At 42.3% G+C, this 27260-nt stretch overlaps 1 protein-coding gene across 2 annotated transcripts in view; it reads right to left on the reverse strand.

Moving 5' to 3' along the window:
* Positions 1-12310: 12310 nt before the first annotated feature.
* Positions 12311-27260, reverse strand: part of SMG6 (SMG6 nonsense mediated mRNA decay factor) — a 547213-nt gene continuing 532263 nt past the window's right edge. For both annotated transcript variants that reach the window (XM_063956128.1, XM_063956126.1), the window contains 4 exons: positions 20215-20362; positions 15414-15625; positions 15116-15197; positions 12311-14637 (listed from right to left, as the gene is read on the reverse strand). In XM_063956128.1, the coding sequence (XP_063812198.1) occupies positions 14507-14637; positions 15116-15197; positions 15414-15625; positions 20215-20362 (573 nt within the window). In that variant the 3' untranslated portion in view covers positions 12311-14506. The remainder of the gene's footprint in view (positions 14638-15115; positions 15198-15413; positions 15626-20214; positions 20363-27260) is intronic.

Below are 27260 nucleotides of genomic sequence, written 5' to 3' on the forward strand. Positions count from 1 at the left end.
AAATCCATAGGAATGGCCTGAGCTTTGTGTTCATCATCTGGAGGTCTCTAAACAGGCTCCTATATCAAATCACAGAAAACGAAGCGTTCTCATAAATTTTCACTGCTGGATCCTACCCTTGATTCCCCCTCCCTCCAAACCTTGCAACTGGGAGTTGTAACCGTGCTGGAGTTCAGGTGGGAGCTAGAGGAAATCCATGTGGTTTCATTCCAGGCAGTGTCCAATATAACAGCCTCAGTTCCCCTCTTGTACATAAGTCCTGGGGGGGAGGGAATGGGGAATGATAGTATTTGGGGAATACGGAAAGCTTTGGCCACAATAAGCCATACCCCAAAAATAATGACTGGAAATCCATTTAAGTAAAAAATAAATAAAATCTATATATTTCCACTAAGTGTTGGTAGGAATTTGCACTTGGAATGCATCCAAATCTTCCCAGGAAACAGAAAGCAAAATAAAACCCATGGGTTGGCCTTTATAATCCCCCTCCCACCCATTCCCGGAGTTAATTCAGGAATTTGTACTTGTGATTTTGAAACCCATGTAAATAATGCCATATATGTCACCAAGCAAACATGCCAGCTGTTTTCAGTCCCATGGGACTGCAATGCTAAATGATTTATCTCCTAGAACCAGTGAGATTGCTGGCCCCTCCCGCACTCATTAGGTTTAATAGAACTGTGAACAAGAAAAAAGTGAGATCTAATTAACACATGGGGCGAAAACCAGAAGGTTGCGCTGTTAGGACTGTTTCATGCAGTTGTACCCAGACTTAGGTCAGTACAAACGAAAGCTATCCTCTTAAAGACCCTGACTAGAGGTTCTCACCTTTGCACTTAACACTTCTGCCTCTAGTGGTGGTGAGACTCATCCCTGAGGACCTGGGATAGCTGTGCGGGCCCAGCTGGTGCGGATCTGCAGGTGTAGGCCATTTCTTGGGCTCTGAGGATGCCCGCATTGGTCCTATGTGAAAGCTCTTGAAGCAATCACAAGGCTCACATTTCACAGCTAATTGCAGTCACAGATTGCCAGGTGCAGAGCAGTTTTATGGCTTCAGGGAACTGTGCACTTTTTTTTTGGGGGGGGGGGGGGGGAGAGTTCTCTCTCACAGCCCTGTGTCCAGACATGCAGAGCAGACTTATAATACAGATCCTCTTTCTCCTAATACATGTAGGAAAGGAATTGAGATTTGTGTATTGTGCTGAGTGAAGATTTCCCCTCTGTGCTACACCCTTTGCTGCCAATGGGAAGTTCACGTGGCTGTAAAACAAATGTATCGCTCTGTATTAGTGCTACGATTTGCTGGACTTCACCGGCCGGTGGTTCAAACCAGAAGTTCTAAAAGTGCCTTACATGGTTACATGGTGCAACAAGGGACACTAAATGCATTTCAATGTTTTTAATACTGATGAAAAATTTATAAAAGAGAGTCTGATCGATTGCTTAAGTCTGATGACTAAGGTCAGTGACTGTGCAGAACCGCTCTGTGCAATCTTGGTAGATAATACCAATGACAATCAATTTAACCTTTTTGGAAAAATATACAGCACTTTGCTGGAGGAAACGTCACTCATGGTATCTGGGCAATTGGACTTGTGATGTCTGTCTTGGAAATGGAGTCTCAAAATCTAAACTGAAAGGAAGTGATCTAGTCTTCAGGCCTGATTGACAAATGATCACATTTATCTACCGTTTGGCTGAACTGTGTAAAGATCAAATTGCACAGATCTGGTTGTTAGGGGCAAACTCTATCAAGGTTCCACATAGTCTGGTTGCAATATCAGGTGATCACTATTATATTATGTGAAGCCAATAATTTGGGGTACATATACAGCAATGTTAGGTCAGTTTGCACAAAGGTAACAGAATAAACTGAAATAAATAAATAAAAATAAAATAATTATATATTTATTTCTGTTACCTGCATCAGAATAACAAATTAGCATAAAGAAAACATGTCTGCCTATTTAACCCTTTAAGAAAACAGAGCGATCAGGACGCCTGTGTCAATCAGAATTTTATTTCAGGCTTAGTGTAGGATATGTAAACTATCTAAAAATGATGGTTCATTTTGGGCTTTGTGATACTACTTTACTGATTATATTTGCATTGGCTAGGTAAGCCTTTAAGGCTTCTTCTTGCTCAATATTTGGTAGTAAGCGTTGCCTGGAAGTGGCAGTGGATGTAGCACTTTGTGTAAATGCATTCACATAAGTATACACCACAAATACATTATACATCTAATACTCAACAGCAATAAACCCAACAAGTCAGACTTGTTCCAGAAAAAGGGATAGTCACTATTAATTACCTTTTGATACAGTGAACTGAGAAACCAAACAGTATTTTTTTTATTATTTTATATAATTTTTTTTAAGTGAATGTATTTATTGCATGATCATGCATTTCTTATTTCCACGTCTGTATAAAATGCTTTTGTTGGATGTTTTTTTTTTTTTTAGTGTTTCTTTTTTTATGGTGTGTTAAAAAAACAGCCTGCAATCAGTTTTTGTATACTCAGAAAAAAAACAAGCAATAAAAGATATTACATTGTTCTTTTGATTTATTTGGTATATATCAAACTTTAAAATGCAGAAAGATGTAAGAACTACAACTCCTGTCATACCTAGAGAGCAAATCTATCTGCAAAGTGCTCTTTGGAAATGATGCCAACCGTAATCTAGGGTTTTGTTTACACACGAGCTTTCACGCATGAAAAACCAGATGAACAAAAACATTCAAATCATAGGGAGTGTTCCCACTTGTGTGGTCACACTGGGGTGTGGTGCAATTAACAAAATAAATCACACTGTGTTTTTGGTGTGAATGTGCTGCAAGATTTGTTACATAGAAGTTAAGAAGAAATCTCATCAAATCTACTGTAGTTTACTAAAGACACAGTTTGTTCACAAGTTTGTACAGAATGTTTTATATACAATGAGTATAAAAAGCAACATTTGTCAGTCCCTATGAGCAATTACTGTATAATCCACATTTTGTAGTGTGCTCGGATTAATTCATTTAAAAACATCACCTTTAATGAGCTTCATAATAGGAACAGGTAATTGAGTTGTGTGTACACTGGAAATTATTTCATCTCTCAGGAAAACAATAACAATCACGTATGTTTTCTCATATCTGCCAGGTGTGCACCTAGCTTTAGCGCAGCATAGGCCAAATGTCTATTACTACAAAAATGTGTACAATGCAAAACATAGGGACGGTTCCCAGCAGTTCCGTGGAAGTGCATAGGGTGTAGCGATTCCTAGAAGGAAAATAAATATTAGGTGAGATGTCATAACGTCCAAGATTGGCGGAGGTGCAGGTTTTTTTTTTTTCAAGCGGCAGTTATTTACAAGGGAAAACCATGCCTCGTAAATGACTGCTGCTTTAAGAAAAAAAAAAAAAAAGCCTAGAGATCGGACGGCATCCCACACCTCCGGCAATCTGGGATGCTATTACATCTCGCATATTGTTGTTATTGTTCTTTATAGATAGGCTTACCATAATGTCCCTATAAACCGGGACACTCATGAACTACACAGGTTCTGTGGCTGACTAACTTTAAGCCTGCACTTCACCTGGTTTTATGAGTGTCCCGGTTTAAATGGACAGTATGGTAAACCTATTTATAGATTAAACCAGAACTGGCCAAACATGTAGCGATCCTGACACAAGATCCAATCTGGCCACAAGAATAGACAATAGACACAGTCCTCCGTATACTGACAAACCGCCAAAAGGGATGTAGTCAACAGGTCGACAATAACGTTGACACCACAATGTTGATATTGTTAAAATGTCTACAGCCAACATGTCAACATTGTCAGAATGTTGACAAGTGAAATGTCGACATCAATGTCATCAAGTTAGGCTGCGGGGGGACTTTAGGGTTAGGTTGCGGGGGCACTAGAGGGCAGGTTAGAGGTTGGGATCAAGGTTATTGGTCAAATTCTTACAGGAATGCTGGATGATCAGAAGTCTGACCCGGAAGTGATGGTCATATGACCAACGGGACGCTGAAGCCGTTCTGGATCCACCAGGTGCAAGTAAGTCACAGTGGGTGTGGATTATCAGATTTACAACTAAAAAGGTCTACAGTCAATAGGTCTACCACTAATGGTAGACAAGAATTAGGTCGACATACAATAGGTAGATAGTAAGACAAATCGACAGGGTCAACAGGTGGACATGTAAATGGTCGACACAAAAAAAGGTAAATTGTTTTTTTGTTTTGTCACTTTTCTGCCACAAACAAGTCCCTTTAGTGTACCACGTCCCCTTGCATGGCGAGCGAGGCCTCGGGCAGTTTACTATTCCCAATTGTAGTCCATGTGGATGGTAAAGTATGAAAAAGTTGAAAAAATGTACATTTAAAAAACAACTTGTGTCTACCATATGTGTGTTGACCTTTTGACCCTGTCGACCTAATGCATGTCTAACATTAGTGGTAGACCTATTGACTGTAGACCTTTTTAGTGAGATCTACAGTCCGGATACCAGTCACTGCTGAACCCCCAGGACGAAATATCGATATTCTAACATGTCGACGTTTCATCAATGTCTACATAATGAATGTTGACATTAAGACTGTCTACATAATGAATGTTGACATTATGACTGTCGACATGATGAAAGTTGACTTTTCGTACCCAAGAGGCCTGTTAGGGAGTTTGGAAGATCACTGCACACACGCCAATAACATTATCCACCACCGTACTGTAATACCATATCGGATGAGGTTATCAGAATTCATCATGTGCAATACAAGACTATAGAGGAGATGTATCCAGCCATAGAAAGAGTTGAGAAGTTGCCCATCGCTTCTATCATTTTACAGAATGTACTTGATAAAAGCTGATTAGCTGCTGTGTGAACTTCTCCACCTTCTAGAAGGTTTGATACATCTACCCTTATATCTGGCTTACTGCCCTCCACGTGGCCAGCATAAAAAAGCTCACCAATTTCTGTATAAAGTATCTACTTGATAAAGTAACGCATCACTTTCAGGATAATTAGGTACGTGAAATGAAAAGGATTTAAACCTATTGGTTAGTTATTAATATTTTCATGTAGAAAAAAAAAAGAATGAAAATACCCCTTTCGTATGTAATTGATGATTTCCTTTTAAAAACACATCTTGGGAGGTAACACTACCACTAGATGATCACAGAAATGTGAGGCACCAATGGAAAGTTGTTTTCGAGATATTGATGGTTCTAAACCAGGAATTCTGACAACTCCCAATAAAACATTTAGATTTGATTTCACCACACACTTAACAGATCTACCTAGACTGTAATAGAACAAGGCAGAGCATTATGAATATAAAATAATCTGTTGGAGTGTAGCAAGAATGTGTGTGCCTAAAGGCCAGTACTCACTGGCCGATGTCAGAGAGATGTGTGCTGAACGAACCGCTCAGCACACATCTCTTCCGGCGCTCAACACAGCGCGATCTGTGCTGAGCGTGCGGGGGGAGGCGGGGGGGCTGCTCACTTCACCCAGCGGGTGAAGTAAGCGACCCGCTAGATTGGCCTGCATGCAGGCCAATCTAGCAGCAGCGATAGCGATGCGCGGGGCTGCGCATCGCTATCGCTGAGGGGGCTACACACGGAGCGATCGTGCTTAAAATCTAAGCAATCTAGTCAGATTGCTTAGATTTTAAGCAGCGATCGCTCCGTGAGTACCCCCCTTTAGGGGTCTATATACTAAGCCTCGGAGAAAGATAAATTGGACGGAGATAAAGTACCAACCAATCAACTCCAGTCATTTTTCAAACACAGCCTGTAACTTGGCAGTTCGGAGCGGCATGGCCGGTACTTGGGATCCGGTCTGAAGATCGACAGTGTCTAGGTCGACAATGTTTAGGTCGACCACTATAGGTCGACAGTCACTAGGTCGACATGGATGGAAGGTCGACAGGGTTTCTAGGTCGACATGTGCTAGGTCGACAGGTCTAAAGGTCGACAGGTCTAAAGGTCGACATGAGTTTTTCACATTTTTTTATTTTTTCATACTTAACGATCCACGTGGACTACGATTGGAACGGTAAAGTGTGCCGAGCGAAGCGAAGGCACCATGCCCGAAGCATGGCGAGCGAAGCGAGCCATGCGAGGGGACGCGGTGCACTAATTTGGGATCCCGGTCACTTTCCGAAGAAAACGACACCAAAAAAAATAAAAAAATCCTCATGTCGACCTTTAGACCTGTCGACCTTCCATCCATGTTGACCTAGTGACTGTCGACCTATAGTGGTCGACCTAAACATTGTCGACCTAGACACTGTCGATAAAACGTACCACACCCCCGGTACTTTATCTCTCTCCAAGGCTTAGTACGTAGACCCCATTGACCCAAATGTATTAAGCCTTAAAAAGTGATAAAATGGAGTGATAAAGTACCAGCTAATTGGAGGAGGTAGACTACTTACCTCACCCCTGCTGGGATTGTGACCATCTGGATGCTGATGATGTTGTTATTGTGACCGCTGGCATCCTGTCCCGTATAAAGGTATATAGGAAACATAAATGCATAATGTGTTTAGACATAATCCCATCCCTAAGATCCCTCATTATGGTATGCAAATATTCCAAGTTACGGAAAAATCCAAAAACTAAAATACTTCTGCTCCCCAGCATTACTGATATGGGGGACAAGCTGTATAAGTTAGCTAGTATAGTGTATAAGGTAAAATATGCCTCGGTGCAATATAAGTAATTGGTTCATGACAAAAACATGTCCTGACAACTTCTGGGACACTAAAAAGGCTACTAGACAGAGCATATATTTCATTCTCCACCTTGTATCTTATACCTCAAAACCTTATTGTAAAAGCAGATATGCAAAAATAGGCAAATCATCATTAATGAATGTCAGGGATTTCATCCAGTAACATCACTGGGCTATGTATGCTATGGCAGACCTGAAGCCACAGTATCTACTCACTCACTGTGTAGAAAACAAATCTAGTAAGGTGTCCTATTATCAAAGGATAATTGAAAGCACCAGATGGAGACATATCATACAATTGCCTTTCATTCGATGTCAGGACAAATCTAGTTGTATAGAGGTCCTTTGATTTAGGTTAAAACCAAAATAATACTCGAGAACATTTAAGACAACATTGGGAAAATATCGGAATATAAAGTAAAAAGTAGAGAGGTTTAAAAAATTGTGTAGACCTTATCGGAGATGTACATTTCTCCACCTGCATACAAGTTTAGTAAGTGTCCTTCAATAAACATCATACACACTACTAGGTTTTAAGATTTTGTGCACATTTCCAATTTTCTATTCCATTTATTTAATTGGGGGGAAAAAAAGAATGTTTAGCAATTTTTACACAAAATACAGTGAATACAAATCAAACTGTGATGAGCAGAAACTCAACTTTAAATACTACACTGAGTCACACAGAATACAACACTCTTATTTGCCTTATTGTATATATCCATCTATCTGTATATATAAAATTCTTTCTAGAAAGGACTAATTGATAATAACTGCTGATTTTAACGAGTTAACAAAACACCTACTACAGGTGAATAAAAAAAAAAAAAAAAAGAAGTCTTCACTTACAGTCTTCATACGTTAAACACCATTATTGGATTCTTCCATGGATTCAGTGTCCTTTTGCACCAAATGCACTAACAAATGTGTAACTTCTGTAAAATTATTCCATCAGCAATGGACAGTCCACACTCAACATTGTGATTATTCACACCAACCTATGCTAGTTTCTTGCTATTTAAATTTTTAAAAACACAGAACAGCCATGCTTAGGGAACAGGTAGAAACAACATAAATAAACCTGATTCACTAAGAAAATGTAGATGTTGCATAGTGGATATTACCATATTTCTCTAAAAGTCCATTCCACATCACAAAGCACTAACTTAGATCAGCAATTAAACTGTTCTGGTAGCAGCAGTGTATGTTACTGCATGCTTTTCCCAACTCTCTTTTTTTGTTTTGTTCAAGAACACAACTGAACTTTCAAGGAAATTTTTTAAATGATTAAGAGTATTTCAGGTGTGTATTCCCGGTGTATATTATATACAAGCCAACGTTTGAGTTTTTTCCCCCCTTAAAATATAGGTGTAATCTAATACAAAATTTATAATGAATCTATAATAGTCATTCCTTTTTAAAGGATTCTTTGGCTGTCCCAAAGTTTCAAAAGAGATCGACATATACAGGTATATAAATGGCGGGTGTTGATTATTATATCTACACTAAAAAGGTCTACAGTCAATAGGTCTACCACTAATTGTAGACATGCATTAGGTGGACAGGGTCAAAAGGTCGACATAGAATAGGTAGACAGTAGGAAAGGTCGACAAAGTCAAAAGGTCAACATGGAAATGGTCGACACAAAAAAGGTAGACAATTTTTTTTTTGTGGGTGTTTTGGCACTTTTCTGCCACAAACAAGCCCCATTAATGTACTTCGTTGCTGCGCTCGGCACAGGTTAATTCCTAATCGAAGTCCACGTGGATGGTAAAGTATGAAAAAAAAAAACCCCAGCAAAAAAAACATCTTGTGTCTACCATATGTGTCGATCTTTTGACCCTGTCGACCTAATGCATGTCTACCATTAGTGGTAGACCTTTTTAGTGTAGATCTATAGACCGGATACCATAAATGCCATAGAATTGCTACAATTGTTATTTTTTTGTATTTTTTTAGGGGGGGGGGGGGGGGACCTAAAAAAAATACATATGGAAGTACTTTATTAGTACTATTTTTTAAAACATTAAATAAAAACACTGCATATCATAGAAAAGAATTTACATTGTACCCACGGCATAGTCACCACAGAGGTAGCCGTCTTATGGAGGAACCTTAGGTGGCATTGTCACGTACAAGTCTGGTCTACAAAGGGCCGTCGGCACTGTGATGCATCTTACTACCCCGGCCCTTTGCTCCGTACAGTCTGGTCTGCAAACGGCCGTGGGCGCTGTGATGCATCTTACAACTCGGGTCCTGTGCTACGTACACAGTCTGGTCTACAAAGGGCTGTCGGCACTATGATGCATCTTACTACTCAGGCCCTGTGCTACGTACAAGCCTGATCTACAAAGGGCTGTCACTGTGGATAACTAGAGCAGCGTTTCTACTAGCTTACTGACTGAGGATACTTTAAAAGATGAAGAGGTGATACTAAATATTAGTCCCCGAGAACAGGATTTGCCATACCGCAAATGTGGTGGCACACAACTGCATGCCACTTTCTTATGTCCCACTCCCTGGAAACACACTGCCTAGCTGAGGACTATGGCTGTGCTTATAATGGGGCGCTCAGCATACAATCACATCTGGAGCTCAGCACACTCCAAGTAGTGAAGGAAAAGATAAATGTTATATGTGCATAGCCCAGCATTGCAATCCTTGCGGAGACCTTTATCATAGATGATGCTGGCCAGGACAGTGATGAAGCTCCTGGCAAGGACAGGCCATGCACACAATGTATTTTTATCTAAACTCACTGGAAAATCCAACATGCATAAACCACATTTAACCCATGCCTTGTAGGAATACAGCTCACATATACAGGGCCAGGAAGGGAAGCCTCCTAATTTCTACACTTCTGCAGGGTGGAAAGACACTATCGGATTTTTTTCCGACAAATCTGCCTCAATATAATCTACAGTATATATGCTTTTATTGGTATTCTGTAGCATGGCTATTGAGAGAATACAGGAACTACTGATACCTGATGCTTGCGAAACTGTGTCCTACATGTCTCATATATACCGGATCACCCCACAACATGGACGTATACGGGATGCAGTCAATTTACCGACAATAAAAATACCGACATGGTCAAAATACCGACAGCAATTGACCGACGGTCAAAATACCGACCTTTAAAATACCAACAAGGTCAAAATACTGACATGTAAAATGTCGACAGGTCAAAATGCCGACATGAGTTTTTAATTGAAACTGACTTGTTCATACTTTACCATCCCAGTGGACCTGGAGGGTGAATAGTGTGCCGAGCGCAGCGAGGCACCGTGCCCGAAGCATAGTGAGCGCAGCGAGCCATACGAGGGGACGCGGTACACTTATATGGTGTACACACCAAAAACCAATGAAAAACTCATGTCTGCATTTTTACATGTCGGTATTTTGACCTTGTCGGTATTTTGTCGATGTCGGGGTTTTGACCTTGTTGGGATTTTGACCGCCGGTCAATTACTGTCGGGATTTTGATTGTAGGTATTTCATACCGATCCCACGTATACATGTAACATAGCACTAGAAGCCTATGCTAAGCCTAGCCGGGAGCAGCAACTTATCTGGCTCCTTTTTAACCCTTGTGTAAAATACCATAAGAATTTATGTATGAGTTGGGAACACTTTAAAAAGACAAAGAAAATGTCACTGTAATCAATAGTAGATCCATTCGGCTTATATCACCAATTTATTCAGTCATCAAGAAATATTTTATAGCTAACAAATTTGCTGTGCCATCTTAATAGGGAGGAATCCCTATCGCTGACCTATACAAGAATGCCTGCAAAAGTGGAAGAAAACCCTGAAACATATTTCCTTGCTAAATCAGAAAGTTATTGTAGTAGTTTTATTTTTCATCTTCTGGATGTTGCTGTAGCATTGTAAATGTCAGTCACACGTCATTGACCTAGATTACGTGTACAACCTTTCAGTGCAGTATGTTGTAACAGAGCCTTCTGTACTTGCAGCACTGGCTTACGCTAATTGTGAGCAGAGGCACCCTGGCTACCTGTTATTATTAAGAAGCCAGGTATACTGTATAATCAGAACTGAAAGACTGATTCCCTTTTAGTATAAAAGATAAACTACGATTTCACACATTATACTATTTAATCAATAAAGCAGAAAAACATGTTTGTGCATCTTACAAAACCTTAAAAAAAAAAAAAATATATATTTCCCCCCTTCTAGAGCAGCAGGCTGAATAAACCATTAATCGCACTTGATTACACAAATAGTCATTAATTACAAGTTTACAGCAGTCTATAAAATGCCATGTTGATTACTTGATGTGATGGTTTCACATCACATTGACGAAAGATGCAGTGTTTACTTATTGCTAGGAGTCTAGAGGGTAAATTGACTAAGGTGGGAGTTTTTTTTTTTTTTTTTTAGAACTGGTGGTTGCCATAGCAACTGATCAGATTTTAATTGACATTTATCTAGCTGCTTCTAGATAGAAGATAATAGATAGAATCTGATTGGCTGCTATGAGCAACATCACCAGTTCTAAAAAAAATCCTCCCACCTTAGTAAATTTACCACTAGGAGTATGTGTGTATTTCGATGACCCATGAACAGTGTAGAATATCCATGCGTTATATGGACAAAATAGATCTTTTGCCTCACATTATACCCTATGCAGGCGTATGTGCATAGCTTTAAATACATTTGTGACTGCAACAAGATACCTTGTAACATTGCATACAATGGGGGGGTTTGGTTTACCCTCTCTCAGGGTGGGGGTCCTGCCGTGCTGACCGATCAGCAATGATCGGCAGCACTGCAACACAGGGGGAGAGCGCAGGGAGCTAGAGGGACCCTCCGGTCCTTTTGAGATCAGCAGCGTACGGAAGTTTCCCTTCCCTGCTGCTGCTAACACGGTTTATCTGACTGGTCGTATCCTGTGCGACCAGGTCAAATAAAGCACTTGCTGGTGTGGTCACATCTGAAGCGACCAATGCCAGGCAAGTGGTTAAGTGGCCTCAAAAGTAGCATTACTACAGTGGGCCAAATTCAATTAGCTGCATTAATTACAGTGGTATTGTAGCAGTGGCTGGGGCTATTCAATTGCAGCTAGCAGGCTGCATTTATTGTGGATTCCTATTCAAGCCCGAGGGAGGCTTTAACAGGAATCCATGGTAAGTAGGACTTTATGCCCTTATCACAGGGAATGACGCATTAACCAATAGTTCCAGGCACTTATCCTGGAATCTATGGAATAATGCGCATTAGCCACGGATTTACTGAGCATGGAAAAGGACTTGCACAAATGTAGCCATGTTCATCTTTGCTGCGATGCAGCATGTTGCATGATATGCTGGGCTGTGTCTGCTCAGAGGTAGTAATGGAGCAATCACCAGCTGCGAACAGTCATAGCCTTGCATGCCATGCAGAAAAGATGAACATGGCTACATCTGTATTTGAATAGCTTCAAGCGTAAAAGTCAGAGGCTACAAGCAATTTTTCTTACACGACTAATTGAATGGCTATTGACATTCTTAATAGGTATCTCTGGCAAAGGAGGAGTTAAAATTCACGAAAAAAAAAAAGGCAGTAAACAGAATTATTTAATTTAAAAGAAAGTTTATTAGGAGTTTTTTTTTTAATTCGTCAACCATCACAGCATCTAAAAATAACACACAACAAATATTCCTTCCCAAACAAAAAGCAACACGTAGTAACAGTAAAATAATACTATTTTAAAATAATATTTACGCACAGAAGCAAATCATTCCTACTCTGGAAATGAGGCGTATTAAAGGACATTTGGACAAAACAGACTAACGGTGGTAAAATGGCTGATGATGCTGGATTATCGGCACAGGATCTGTGTGTCATACAAGTTCTATTTTTTAGTAAGTACATCCAACACCGTAATCTTTTTACGACTGTTGGCGCCAAAATAAATGGAAAAAAGAAAAAAAAGAAAGGGGTTAAACACATAATCACACAGTTATGGAACAGCCTGAATCTATTGCATTAAAAAAAAGCCACCTACACAGGTATTGTTTATAGACCCTACGTGGAAAGTGTATTATTTCCTTAGGAAGGTTTCATTCCCTCTGAATAGAATATGCTGCTTGTCCTACAACGAGATCCTTTGGCTATGACGACATGTACCCCACTAAATTTCCCAACACCTTTAAAAAATAAAAAATAAAAATAAAACTATTTACACAAGAAAAAAAAAACCTGGAAAAAACCCCCACAACTACCTACGGTTATTATTTATCTGGAGGCACTGTTCTTTTCACTGCTCTGCCGGACAGCGCCGCTACTTATGTGTGTGCTACTAGTTCCTGTGCACTAGCACATATTCCCATCAGTCCTTATTTGAACCCATGAGGCTTTCCCAAAAGCCAGTCTGGCAATGGTACACCGTTCAAAATAAGGTTTCTAATGGTCTTGCACTGGAGAAGTTAACCATTAGTCCTACAAAAGGTTTGCCTATGGTACTGTGCAGCAGTGTGGCTGGCCCCTCTTAATAATAGTGTAAAAAAAAAAATAGTGTAAAAAAAAAAGTAGTGTAAAAAAAAAAAAAAAAAAAGTTAAATGGAGCAACTATCCAGGCTAAAAAGAATACAGCCAGGACCATGTGGCTGATTTCTGCCTCCATCCCCACAGACTGATTTTATAAAGTATTAGGGAAAAGGATGACATCAGAACCTACAGAACACTTTGGATTTTCAGATGTCAGGTCTTGGCTGGGAATGACAGAAAAAGCGGAGAGTGTTTACTGCCAGGGAAACCTGCCGAGAACATCTGTGTAACCTGGTGTGTGCAGCACTGTAGAGCGGTCAAGCAACGGAAGAGCATTGTTGTACACTTCATAGAATAAGATCATGCTTCTCATCTGAATGTTAGTGGTCACACCTACGCACCCTCCCTATGTACCAAAAAGGGTGAAGCTGGCTTCCAGAAGTCATAATTGAACTGGTGGGGGAGGATTCATGATCTAAAAGATGTTCTCACATTTTTATTGGGAAGAAGAAATAAAAAAATAACAAAAACAGGGGAAAAAAACCCAAACCCAGACGAAACAGAGTTTCAGCAGGTAATGTAAATGGGAACAGTGGTGGGAAGTGTAGGCTATAAAAGATGGCTGATGTCTTCCATAAATTCTGTTCTCAGACAAATTAGACCTCAAAAAACCTGGGCTGCAAAAACTTAAATTTAACCAAAAGAGTTAAACTTTAAAAATAGAGAATAAAACCAAAAACTAAAATAGCACAGTGGTCAGTAAAGAAAGAAGAACACAACAGAAGGAATAGTCTAAGTGAGGAAACCACTGCTTGCTACCAATGAGGCCGTGACAACACTGCAAAGGGAGGTGATGCAGGCATCACTAGAGCACAAGGAAAAAAGGGCAAAATCGAGGGGAGCTGTGCCACTGGCATGGCAGAGATAATCTGCCAGTACAATCCTGCTCTGGACAGACACCGTACTAAATTCTGCACCCTCACTGATCATTTAGACCCAACGTACACTGACAAACCCCTTCTTCACGCCTTCCGCCATCCACCTGTACTAACAGACAAGTCACAACAGGCTTATGGTAAGGGTCCATGAAGGGGACATTTGCTTTTGCTCTAGTTTATTTCTGATGGTGGGTTGGGGTCTGGGGTGCCTGCGTGTGTGTGTGGTTTGGCATAGGGCAGTTGACTGACTGTAACGACCTCTAGCCCTGGCGGATCACACACTGTATACTCTTCTTTTTTTCTTGCACACAAGGATTCATCCTTTCCGATTCTTAGCTGCCTCACCCCACTTTGGCCCACTTGAGAAACGCAGGGATGTCTCGCACAGGGACATGGCGGGTCAGGGCCTTGACTCTAAGGTTACGGTCATCAGTCAGCAGTACAACTTCTCTTCTCAGGCGTATTGGATCATCTGGAATGAGGGCAGAGAGGGAGAGAACAAAAACATAAGAGTAGATGAAGGTTAAACAGGACACGAGGTATAAGACTTAATGGTGATGGGTCAGGAGAAGGAGAACAGCCAAAGGAAATGTACAACAGCTTTGGAGCAAGTTCTCACAGAAGGAGGAACGTGGGAGCGGAGGAGGACTGAAGGGAGGAGGGGGGAGGCTTGTCACTGTGACACTGGTAACCATCCTCTGTGTTACAAACCAGAGGCCAGCGGTTGTCAGTCCTAGACCAGGATCCGTCTTATAAACAACAAGAACAGCTGTGGCAGGTTAATCCTATGACAGATGGCCTTGGGCAGATCCTTATGTCACTTTAATCTGCGACAACAGGACAGGGATAGAGGGAGGGGAGGAAGTGGCATGACTCAAGGTATGTTTACATGAGTATATAAGTTGTCACCAAAAAAACAGAATAAACTTTGTCCGGAGATGACGCCTTACCTTTATTGGATGGCATGAAATCCTTAGCGTTGTCCTTGCAGTAGTGCAGGCAGCACGACAGTATCAAATCATCGTTGTTGCCCTGAAAAATAGTTTAACGTGAGAAACTAAATGTTCTTAGTGTAGTGTTAACCTAAGTGCCTCCGCCTCTGTTCTCTGCTGTAGTTTCTCTATTTCTATCCTGGGAATACACAATACAGGATAGAGAGCAGAACGCCTGTGTGAATGTGCCCAGCACACAGGAAACAAAGGTCAGTCACCACACTGTCATACATCACAGATCAGAGGACCACGGTACCTTCTGCCCAGATATATCCTCACTGCGGAAGGCGATAGATTCCAGCTCATTGCCGCGGCTTGTAAGGGCTCTCAGGAAGGGGTCTCGGGCTTCGAACCCCAGTTCTAGAAACTGGATGGCTTTCCTGGCCTTCTCTTGGAGTGATCGTGCATGGCCAGCACTGCGCTGGTCAAAGTCCTGTCCCTTCGCAAGGCCATCCAGCTCATGGATAACTACAGACAAGGAGACAGCGAGAAAGAATGACATGACACAGGAGTAAGTAGAAAAATCCATACATCACAACAATATCATACATTAACTGTACTGTATATACACGTCTGGGTGCCAGGGCTAAATCAATTAACAGGACATTGTGACATAAGGCGCAAAGCTTCAGTTGCATCGGATGAACATGGTTAATTATCGTGATAAGTGTGATCTCAGAGCTTCCCAGCATGCCAGGGTGACTGAGTAACAGGACACGGAACACTGCTCACCGTGGGTGCAGGTGTCAAATATTTATTAGGCAGCAAAATGAACGGAAAACCTTAACACAAAACAACCACAATACTACCTGTATTAATCCAAACCAATCAAAATGATTAACAACATTTTTTATCCGTACTTTGATTTAAATGCAAACATGTACTGATTAACTTTCACATTAATAGTAAAAAAATAAGTGATAAAATTAACAAATCACTAACAACCAAAAAATAGGACATCAATTAACTTACATAAAACTAATAGCATGTAAAACAGCCACACTATACCCAGTGCAGATGAATACCAGTTGGGCACTAGGTTTTCTCCCTAGCTGCAGCCCTTTGTCCGAAGGTACAATATCCACACAGAAAAGTGGTTTTATTTTTTTGCTTTTTATATTTTAACTGGCGCAGGACCTCACAGCTCCACCCTGGCCATCACCTTGTATACCAACAGAGTAGACTATTACAGCATTTGGTGCCAATAGTTTCCGCGGGATGCAGTTAATTTAGCGTCTGTTGGGATCCCGGCAGTCAGGAGACAGACACCAGAACCCCAACAGCTGGCGATATGCCGCCGGTCGGAATCCCGCCAGAGTCCCGAATTCCCACTCAGGTGGTGGTCCACATGAGGGGAAATATAATAGTGTGGCAAGCGTAATGAGCCCGTGAGGGTACTCGCTATTGGGATTCCGGCATTGGTCTCCTGTATTACCGGACCCATCTCCGCAGCCCCGTACTGACACTACAGGGGTGTGTGTGGGGGGGGGGGGGGGTTGTCAATTCAATTAGGTTAAAGTTGTACGAACCATTGTGCTAATGTGGCTAATTCAACTGTTAGTTCTGCAATAAGCTAAGCATTAGGACTAAACCTTCTTTGGATTTGCTCTCACTCCCCAGCCACCCAAGTGTAAGCCAAAAAAGTTTGGTCCAGTTCTATAACCAGAAGGGAACCAGTGAAGCCAATCCAGTGGCAAGTTACTATTTACAGTGCAGAAAATCTCAATAAATATTTAGGCAAGCGCTAATGCATTACAATATCTTGACAAACTTTACAGACCTGTGAATTATAGCCTAATAATTACAGATGTAAATGTATATAAAACTCCTGTATATATAATAACAAAAACAAACAGTTTTTACATCACTGTTCATTCGGTCACGGAACTGCTCGGTGACTTCTAATATCCATATCATTCAAAGTTCAGTATGTAATTTCCTATATACTATACAAACTGTACTGATTCAATAAGTTCAGAATTTGTTAATAAAATGAATTTAAAGTTAGAAATAATATGCTACTTCTGCGCATTGTTGATTGATCCACATGCTTTATATGACGCTACAGGCAAACTGCCTTCCCAGCTGGGGTGGAACTACAAGGCTCAGCATAAAAAAGGTGATAAATCCCATTTTATTTATAAAAAGGCATGCTGTTACCCATTGTATCATGTCCAACGTGCAGCTCTTATGTGTCTATAGCTGTGCTAGGCAGGATAGATACAGATATCTGGGGTAGGCTTATAAACAGATGGACAGTAGTATTTGTATGACAGGAAGGAGCTATAATACATGTTCATTCCTCTACAGGGAAGAAAGCATGTTCTACTTCTTATTAAACCCAACCAAATACACCAGATACGCCACAGGGCTCCTTCACTCGGTCAGGGAGAGAACTCCCAAATCCAGGGAGCCGGCCAGACCACCCAGTAACACCAGTGCTTGTGCCAGGGGCGAGTGTTTAGCAATAACTGGAACCAGTCAGAGATCGCACCGCTGGCTTTATATGGAGAAAAAGCTGTGACGAGGACGTGTGTTCCAGCAGCTGCTCACTCAGCTGTGTGTGACTGTACCCAGCCCAGCGAGGGAGCTGCACAGCACTACAACCATAGCAAGGCTGCAATCGCCAACTGCGAGGAATCAGGAGCCCCAAACACTCGTCCAACATTTAACCACAAAAATGCTGCAGAGACCCAGTGCAAGCAATTAGGCAGCCGCTTCAATCTAAACACAACATGAAATCTAAATTACGATACATAGTATAATCAAGTGATTGTCCAGTATAGCCATCGCTCCAGTTAACACAGCAGTTTGAGACATGCATTACACGCTAACACTGGCAACCATCCATATTAATGGCTAACTATGTTAATGCTCACTAGAGATTTTGCTAATAAATATTTAAAGGACATAGGGGCGGATGTATTAACCTGGAGAAGGCATAAGGAAGTGATAAACCAGTGATATGTGCAAGGTGATAAAGGCACCAGCCAATCAGATCCTAACTGTTAATTTACATATTGGAGCGGATTGGCTGGTGCCTTTATCACCTTGCACATATCACTGGTTTATCACTTCCTTATGCCTTCTCCAAGTTAACACATCTACCCCATATTTTTATATATTATATACATACAGACACACATGCACTCCCCCCCCCCCCCCCCCCTCATCAGCCATAACATTAAAACCACCTTCCTTATATTGTGCAGGGCCCCCTCGTGCCACCAAAATAGCTATGGCCTGTGAAGGTATGGACTCCACAAGACCTCTGAAGGCGTCCTGTGGTATCTGGCACCAAATGTTATTAGCCGATCCTTTAAGTTCTGTAAGTTGTGAGGTGGGGCATCCATGGCTCGGACTTGTTTTTCCAGCATAGCGCACAGATACTCAATCAGATTTCGATCTAGAGAATCTGGAGACCAAATCAACAGCTTGAACTCTGTTATCTTCCGCAAACCCTTCCTGAGAAAGCTGCGATGCACTGTGTGTCTCGACACCTTTCTAGCATAGTCCGCATTCACACTTTCAGCAACTTGCGTAACAGTGGCCCTTCTGTGGGATCAGACGGACTAGCCTTCACTCCTCTCATGCTTCAATGAGCCTTGGGCACACACAACCCTGTCGCCGGGTCACTGGTTGTCCATTCTCGGACCACTTTTGGTTGGTGATACCCAATGCATACCGGGAACACCCTACAAGACATTTTGGAGATGCTCTGATCCAGTTGTCTAGCGATCACAATTTGGCCCTTGTCAGAGATGCTCAGAACCTCATGCCTGCCCATATATCCTGCATCCAACACATCAACTTCAAGCACTGACTGTTCAGTTGCTGCCTAATATATCCCACACCTTACAGGTGCCACTGTAAGGAGATAATCACTGTTATTCACTTCACCTGTCAGTGGTTTTAATGTTATGGTTGATGAGAATATACTGTATGTATGTATGTGTGTATGTATGTGTATGTATGATTATAGTAGAAGACCCACCGGAGTGCCCCTGTTAACACTATCATAGGGGACACAGCACCTCACCTGGGCTTGTGATATTGCTAAATGGACCTTGAAGGACCGGCAACATTTGGCTTGGTCCAATGAGTCATGGTTCCAGTTGTTTCCAGCAGATGGTAGGGTTCAGATGTGGCTCAGACCTGTTGCCAAAAAGGTATTGTGCAGGCTGGCAGTGGTTCCATAATGGTGTGGGTGTGTCATGGGTTGGGACTGCTGCTTTAGCATGAACACATCATTGATCAGTAACTGCTATGTTGCAGTGCTTGGTGACCATTTACAGTCCTTCATGGATTTCATGTACCCCCACAAGATGGAATATTCCAGCAGGATAATGCACCGTGTCATCAGTCCAAAGTTGTCCACAACTGGTCAAGGAGCATTCTGAAGAGTGCAAACGAATGGTGTGGCCACCATGTTTGCCTGACATGAACCCATCGGGCATTTAGGGGTCCATTCACACCCAAGATCCTGCACCTACATATATCAGGGAGCCGTGGGAAGCTCTCCAGACAGCATGGGCCAACATCTCTCCAGACATCTTCCATCACTTGTGGAATCAATCTCACATTAAGTTTCTGCAGGCAACCAGGGCTAGAGGGGGTCGTACACAATACTAGGCACCTATCCCATGACTTATTGCACTATACATACATATACACACACATATATATATACACACACACACACACACACACACACACACACAGTACATACACACAACTATATAAATGATATAGCTATATATCTCTATCTGCTGCAAAGTGATCTTAGGGAGGGTGTTGGTGAAAGGGGTTTTCCACCATATTTACAGCTACCGAACGTATTGTCAGACACATTATGCGGCCTATAATATGAAATATCTGACTAAGTTGGTAGTTTATATATACATCTGTTAGTATTAGAAGATCACATTCCATACCTGATCCTTATATTTTAGATCTAGTGGCTTTAAGGGCATAACTCTGTACTACTTATTCAAAACGTTGCTGCACAAAAAAAACATTGGGCCTTGGCAAGTAAAGCCTGCTATCCCATGTCTTACCTATCAGCGGAATGACAAGTATATAGATCTGACACGACAGCAGTTGCTCCAATCCTGGTAGATGGTTGATGAACCCATTTGTATCGGGAACAAGAAATATGGGATGGATTTCCAGCTCCAGGGGTCTGGTCTTTCCATCCAGGACAGCCTAGCAAGAGAAGTAAGAGTTAGTTAACCAGCTGTCTTATACTTATAGCTATATCATGACACGATAAAAGTCATTACTAGGCAATGGTCAGCTGCTGATTCTTTGAATCACATGCAGGAAGAATGACAGCAAAAGTGGTAGTGAACAGATACTACCCTAGATCTCGCATTAACAAGTCTGATTAACCCTTCCATGTCAGCTAAACTGCCAGTTGGAAATATTAGATCAATCTTTGTTTCTTTAAAAACACACAAAAAGGGACAATGATAAACTTCACTGGCGAAGAACACTAATACTTTATTGCTGCAATTAATTACTGGCGCTTTTTTTTTTTTTTTTTTGGGGGGGGGGGTCCATTTGGCAAACAAACGCCTGGCTTTAGCGGTTGCTACATAACAACTGGCAAATAAGTTCAACAATGCCTAAAATATTATGGGTGGGGGTGGCAGTATATCCAAATCCTTTCTACTAAAGCAAGATAAAGCCCTGGGGCGTCTTTGAACAGGCTGTGACTGTCTGCACGTCCCCTCTGCAGGATGCACAGACCGACAGCGAGGTCACATCATCCCGAGCCAAGAACAGGGAGCCGTAAGAACAGAGTTTGGACGGCGGGTGGTAAGGGAAGGAGTACAGTCACAGGGTAGCAGGGCAGTCGGGAAGTCTGTGGCATTTCTCCTCCTGCAGGGTATTGTGTTATAAATAGCCCAGGACTTCCTACTCCACAGGTTCATAAGGATACAGTATCCTGTACTTCCGTCTACTTATTTTGCCCTTTGAATGACAGTCCTACATCTCTGACTTCCAAGTATATATACTCTCATAACACAAATCAAGCAGTTTGAATAGCCAAAACCCTCTCCAAATCAGTAACGAAGGGTTGCGTTTCTATGATATAAGTAGTGCCAATGGCAAATGTTCCTTATGGTTTAGTATAATAGTGAGACATATATCAAATCTCGGAGATAAAGTGGAGAAAGGTAAAGCGTCAACCAGTCAGCAGGTTAGTACTTTAGCTCTCTCCAAGATTTAATAAATCTTCTCCATAGTTTTTTTTTTAAAGAGAACAAATGGTTCCTAGAATACACTTTCTGTCTACCACATACTGCATCTCCCTATCCAGCTACGGCCTAGGATATTCTGCAAGGCTGACAAAAATACGACGCCCCCTAATTTTCTATTGCCAGAGGATGATGTATAAGGGCAGGTTGACAGGATCTAACCCCCCCCCCCCCCCCCAAAAAAAACAACAAAAAAAAAAAAACCCACCTCTCTATATTTCAATTAGGCTTATGAAAGAAGGTGAGTAACCAGGCTGGTTCTGGGCACCCAGCCAATAGCTGAAGGGTACGCATGTGTGTTGTGTCCCAGAAGGGCTTTCACCAGAGCTGTATTACTGTCGCTCGGCACAGATTACAGGGTTCATGCATATGGTGAGACAGATGTGCCTGGCAAAGATTCAAGGCTAGAATGAAGAATGATGGAAGTGAAGGGCCCTGGGCACTAGTGGAGGTGGGGGCAGGAAGATGGAGAACACATCTATCTTTCCCTTTGGTATCAGTTGTAAGCTCATCTGGGAGAGAAGGACACTGTGAGAGCGCTCAGTGTAACACAGAGCACATCTGCAGTGACAGGAGTACGAGACGGCTCCTGCATAATACATTTCCTGCTCCATATCAATGGTAACTGTAATGGTCTCCACTACATATCCTGCCACTGGCCATCTACACCATTATCCGGTGTTATACAACAGAACATATATGAAGCTTGTAACAATGCCACGAGTACATGGCGTTCAAGTTTTATCACACACAAGTAAATTCGTTTCTCAAATACCTGTTTTCCCACAAACACTTTGTCTACATTTATTAATCCTTACTTGTGAAAGTGAAAACTGCTGTCCAGATTTCAATGCGCTTCGCTGCCACAGGTAGGAATGAAAGTGCAGCTGCCGCCTACACACAGTAGGAGCAGCAGTGCTGCAGGTGCGGTAATCACAGCCTGACCCTAACCTGGACTGTCTGCATTGTGACTGTCGACATTTTGAACAGGCTGACACTTTGAATGTCTACTTAATGGCTGCATAACGTGTTATAGGCTACATGCAAATATATGGCAGACTGTGATAATTGATGCTAATTTCCCAATCTCTTAATGCCTGTCTGGATTGTTCTACGTTAACTTTACTGGAGTGTTAATTTGTAGTACAGACGAGAGAACGGAAACAAAATTTATGATGAGATAAAAACGAAAGACGTTTTCAACACCCCACAAAACATCTGCAAATGTAATTATCCCCTGATATCTGCTCAGTGTATGCGGTCATTGGCATTTAACGTATAACAATGTATTCCTGGAAGCCCACAGGACAACGATCTCCACAACAATCCTGCAATTGGGAAACACTGAACAGAAGACAGACAATGGACTCTCACTGCTGTGTACCTTCCTGCTCCCCATATACACAGGCAGCTTGTGATAGCAGGGTTTACAGCCCCCCAGGAGACTGAGGGGAGAGTGGAGGCAACACAGACCACTGTCATATCTGGAAGATAAATGAGGGTAGAAAAGACTTTGTAAAGGTCTCTAATTTAAAAATACAGTTTAAAAGTGCAGGCACACCTAACCTCTTCCTATAATGTATTCCCAGGGTCTCAGTGATGACTAGCACTATGTGCCTAAATGGTCCTATATGCACACATCAATGTACACTCCTACGCAACCCGGATCTGCGCCTAGGAGTGCAGGCAAGAGGAATGACCAGAAGACATATAGTACCATGCTTCTCTACCAATGCACTGAGTGGCATAGCTTCATTCATGGCATCATAAGTGAGGGGAATCCATCACGGATGTTTGCATGTGTCTCGCATTGATTATTGCAATAGTCTCCTAACTGGTCTTCCCAAAATGAGACTCTCACCACTACAATCCATTCTGAATGCAGCCGCGAGGCTAATCTTCCTCACTAGACGTTCATCGTCTGCAGATCCACTTTGTCAATATAAAATACTTTTACTCACACACAAGGCCATTAACCAAACTACACCAACGTACATCACTTTGCTTATCTCAAAATATCTCCCAACCCGACCTCTTCGCTCTTCACAAGATCTGCGTCTTTCATCCACACTCATTACTCACTCCCACTCACGATTGCAGGACTTTCATCGGGCTGCACCCACTCTGTGGAATGCCCTACCATGCACAATAAGACTCACCACTAGTCTCCAAACCTTCAAGTGTAGCCTGAAAACTCACCTCTTTAGGCAAGCATATCAAATTCCAGAACCGCCCACATAACTTTCATAAACCTTCCTATCAAATTGCATCCACACTGCACAGTCCACACATATCCTCACATGTCACTTTCCCTTCCTCTCGACCCCGGTTCATCATTACTGTATGACCATATCATACAGCCCACCAAGAACCTTTGCAATCTGGCGGACAACTATGCAATAGATAGCACCGATCCTTGTGTATCCATAGATTGTGTATAGATTGTAAGCTTGCGAGCAGGGCCTTCCTACCTCTGTGACTGTTTGTTATTACCCAGTTTTGTTATATCATTGTTATTTCCAATTGTAAAGCGCAACGGAATTTGCTATGCTATATAAGAAACGGTTAATAAATAAATAAATAATAAATGTGTCATGTTGTGCGTCTGAAGCAGTTTATCACTTTGCTCCGAGTGTGCATAAGAAGGGATACTCTCCTCCAAGGTGCGTCACACAGGGTTCCAATAAAAGCAGAGGACAAAACTGTCCACCAATGCCGAGCTATTGCAAAAATGTACTACTTTCAGAGTGGAAATTACCATGCATGACTCTGTAAGGCAAGGAACATCCGTGTGTGTTAAACCCATTACACCTCAAAAATCTCGCTCTATAAAATGAAGTCTCGCTTTTGCACTATTCCACTAAAGTTGGCATACTGATGCACTCACTTGCCTCTTACAAAGGAACACCCTCATTTCACCTAACTCTTGCCATCACCCAAGCAAACTTCTGCTCCTCTGTAAACTATATCCTGCTCAGCATACCTACAGGCTAGATGATAGCAAAGTGTCTTGGCACACGCCTGCCACAGAGGTGCAGTCACACGCCTAACATGGTGTGGCCACATCCCAATTCACACCACCACGATGCCTGGAATACACAGTGGCACAGCCACTCTCCTTGCACCGGACATTTCACTTGGTGGCCATACCAGGTGCATCCATTTATGGGACAAATCGGAACTGCACTATATGCCAAGTGACAGCAGCCATAGCTACCTATGGCTAAATTTACCAAGCGACACTCTTCTTTGTGTCAGAACTCTAAGGGGTAATGATATTACATAACAAAAAACAGCTGTGTTTTGTATGTTATATAAATGTTTCTTTAAATCCAGAGGCTGAACGACTGGTGGCTGTGCGGATCAGTCAAAGTGAAATTTAATTAAAATTGTATGCACAGGATGTTCAACACAGCCTTACAGTTCTGTATACTGTAAATCAGACTGGAGTAAATAATTATATACTATATATATATATATATATATATTCCAGAACCAAGAACCAGCACCTCCAATCAATGTAAAAAAAAGGTTTTAATATCCACAGAATCCACAATGATATAGTTACATGTCCCCAGTGTGTCATATTCAGGTCGATAGCTGTTTCAGTGCCATCACAGCACCTTCATAATGAACAAACTACAACACACAACAAACATGCTTTATACCCTTGTGATTGCACCAAATCATATTCACCTGAATGGAGCCATGTGATCAGTGCACACCCAGTCAGGCTTGCAAACACATGGACCGGAGGTCACACATCCCTGCAGCGTCATCAAAATCCCGGCAGAAGGACAGGGCGTCATACGACAGGCGCCGCCGTTGTCATGGAGACCAGGGCAGCGAGTAAGGTGTCCACACCCCTCACAGTCACTGGTCCACACCTACACGGCTGAGCGTCCCGGCGGAAAAAGTCTCTCACATCAGGCGGGTAGCTACGTCAGTGGGAACGCCCCCTCCTATGTTCGCATGATGCCCCGCCCGACGGGACGTCACTGTACCCATGGCAACCAAACGGGCACAAATACTATTGCTTCATGTAACAAAGCATTAATAAAAAATAGGGAAAAATTTAATGAAAAATGGCACAAAGCATGTTTGATAAACAAAAAAATACACAAAAAGGACAAAATAAAAAAAAAATAAGAATTTACTTACCGATAATTCTATTTCTCATAGTCCGTAGTGGATGCTGGGACTCCGTCAGGACCATGGGGAATAGCGGGCTCCGCAGGAGACAGGGCACATCTAAAAAAGCTTTTAGGTCACATGGTGCGTACTGGCTCCTCCCCCTATGACCCTCCTCCAAGCCTCAGTTAGGTACTGTGCCCGGACGAGCGTACACAATAAGGAAGGATCTTGAATCCCGGGTAAGACTCATACCAGCCACACCAATCACACCGTACAACTTGTGATCTGAACCCAGTTAACAGTATGATAACACAAACGAAGTAGCCTCTGAACAGATGGCTCACAACAACAGTAATAACCCGATTTTTGTAACAATAACTATGTACAAGCATTGCAGACAATCCGCACTTGGGATGGGCGCCCAGCATCCACTACGGACTATGAGAAATAGAATTATCGGTAAGTAAATTCTTATTTTCTCTAACGTCCTAGTGGATGCTGGGACTCCGTCAGGACCATGGGGATTATACCAAAGCTCCCAAACGGGCGGGAGAGTGCGGATGACTCTGCAGCACCGAATGAGAGAACTCCAGGTCCTCTTTAGCCAGAGTATCAAATTTGTAAAATTTTACAAACGTGTTCTCCCCTGACCACGTAGCTGCTCGGCAAAGTTGTAATGCCGAGACTCCTCGGGCAGCCGCCCAGGATGAGCCCACTTTCCTTGTGGAATGGGCCTTTACAGATTTAGGCTGTGGCAGGCCTGCCACAGAATGTGCAAGTTGGATTGTACTACATATCCAACGTGCAATCGTCTGTTTAGACGCAGGAGCACCCAACTTGTTGGGTGCATACAATGTAAACAACGAGTCAGATTTTCTGACTCCAGCTGACCTTGAAATATATATTTTTAATGCTCTGACAACGTCCAGTAACTTGGAGTCCTCCAAGTCGCTAGTAGCCGCAGGCACCACAATAGGCTGGTTCAAGTGAAATGCCGAAACCACCTTAGGGAGAAATTGAGGACGTGTCCTCAATTCTGCCCTGTCCGAATGGAATATCAGATATGGGCTTTTGTATGACAAAGCTGCCAACTCCGAAACTCTCCTGGCTGAAGCCAGGGCCAACAGCATGGTTACCTTCCATGTAAGGTATTTTAAATCTACCGATTTTAAAGGCTCAAACCAATGAGATTTGAGAAAATTTAGAACCACGTTCAAATCCCACGGTGCCACTGGAGGCACTATTGGGGGTTGTATATGTAGTACACCTTTGACAAAAGTTTGTACTTCAGGCACTGACGCCAATTCCTTCTGGAAGAAAATTGATAAGGCCGAAATTTGAACTTTAATGGACCCCAATTTGAGGCCCATAGACAATCCTGCTTGCAGGAAATGTAAGAATCGACCCAATTGAAATTCTTCCGTTGGAGCCTTCTTGGCCTCACACCACGCAACATATTTTCTCCAAATGCGGTGATAATGTTGTGCGGTCACTTCTTTCCTGGCTTTAATTAAAGTAGGAATAACTTCCTCAGGAATGCCCTTCTCTTTTAGAATCCGGCGTTCAACCGCCATGCCGTCAAACGCAGCCGCGGTAAGTCTTGGAACATACAAGGTCCCTGCTGAAGCAGATCCCTTCTTAGAGGTAGAGGCCACGGATCCTCCGTGAGCATCTCTTGAAGTTCCGGATACCAAGTTCTTCTTGGC

The sequence above is a fragment of the Pseudophryne corroboree genome, chromosome 2 (assembly GCF_028390025.1).
Source record: "Pseudophryne corroboree isolate aPseCor3 chromosome 2, aPseCor3.hap2, whole genome shotgun sequence".
Lineage (NCBI taxonomy): Eukaryota > Metazoa > Chordata > Amphibia > Anura > Myobatrachidae > Pseudophryne > Pseudophryne corroboree.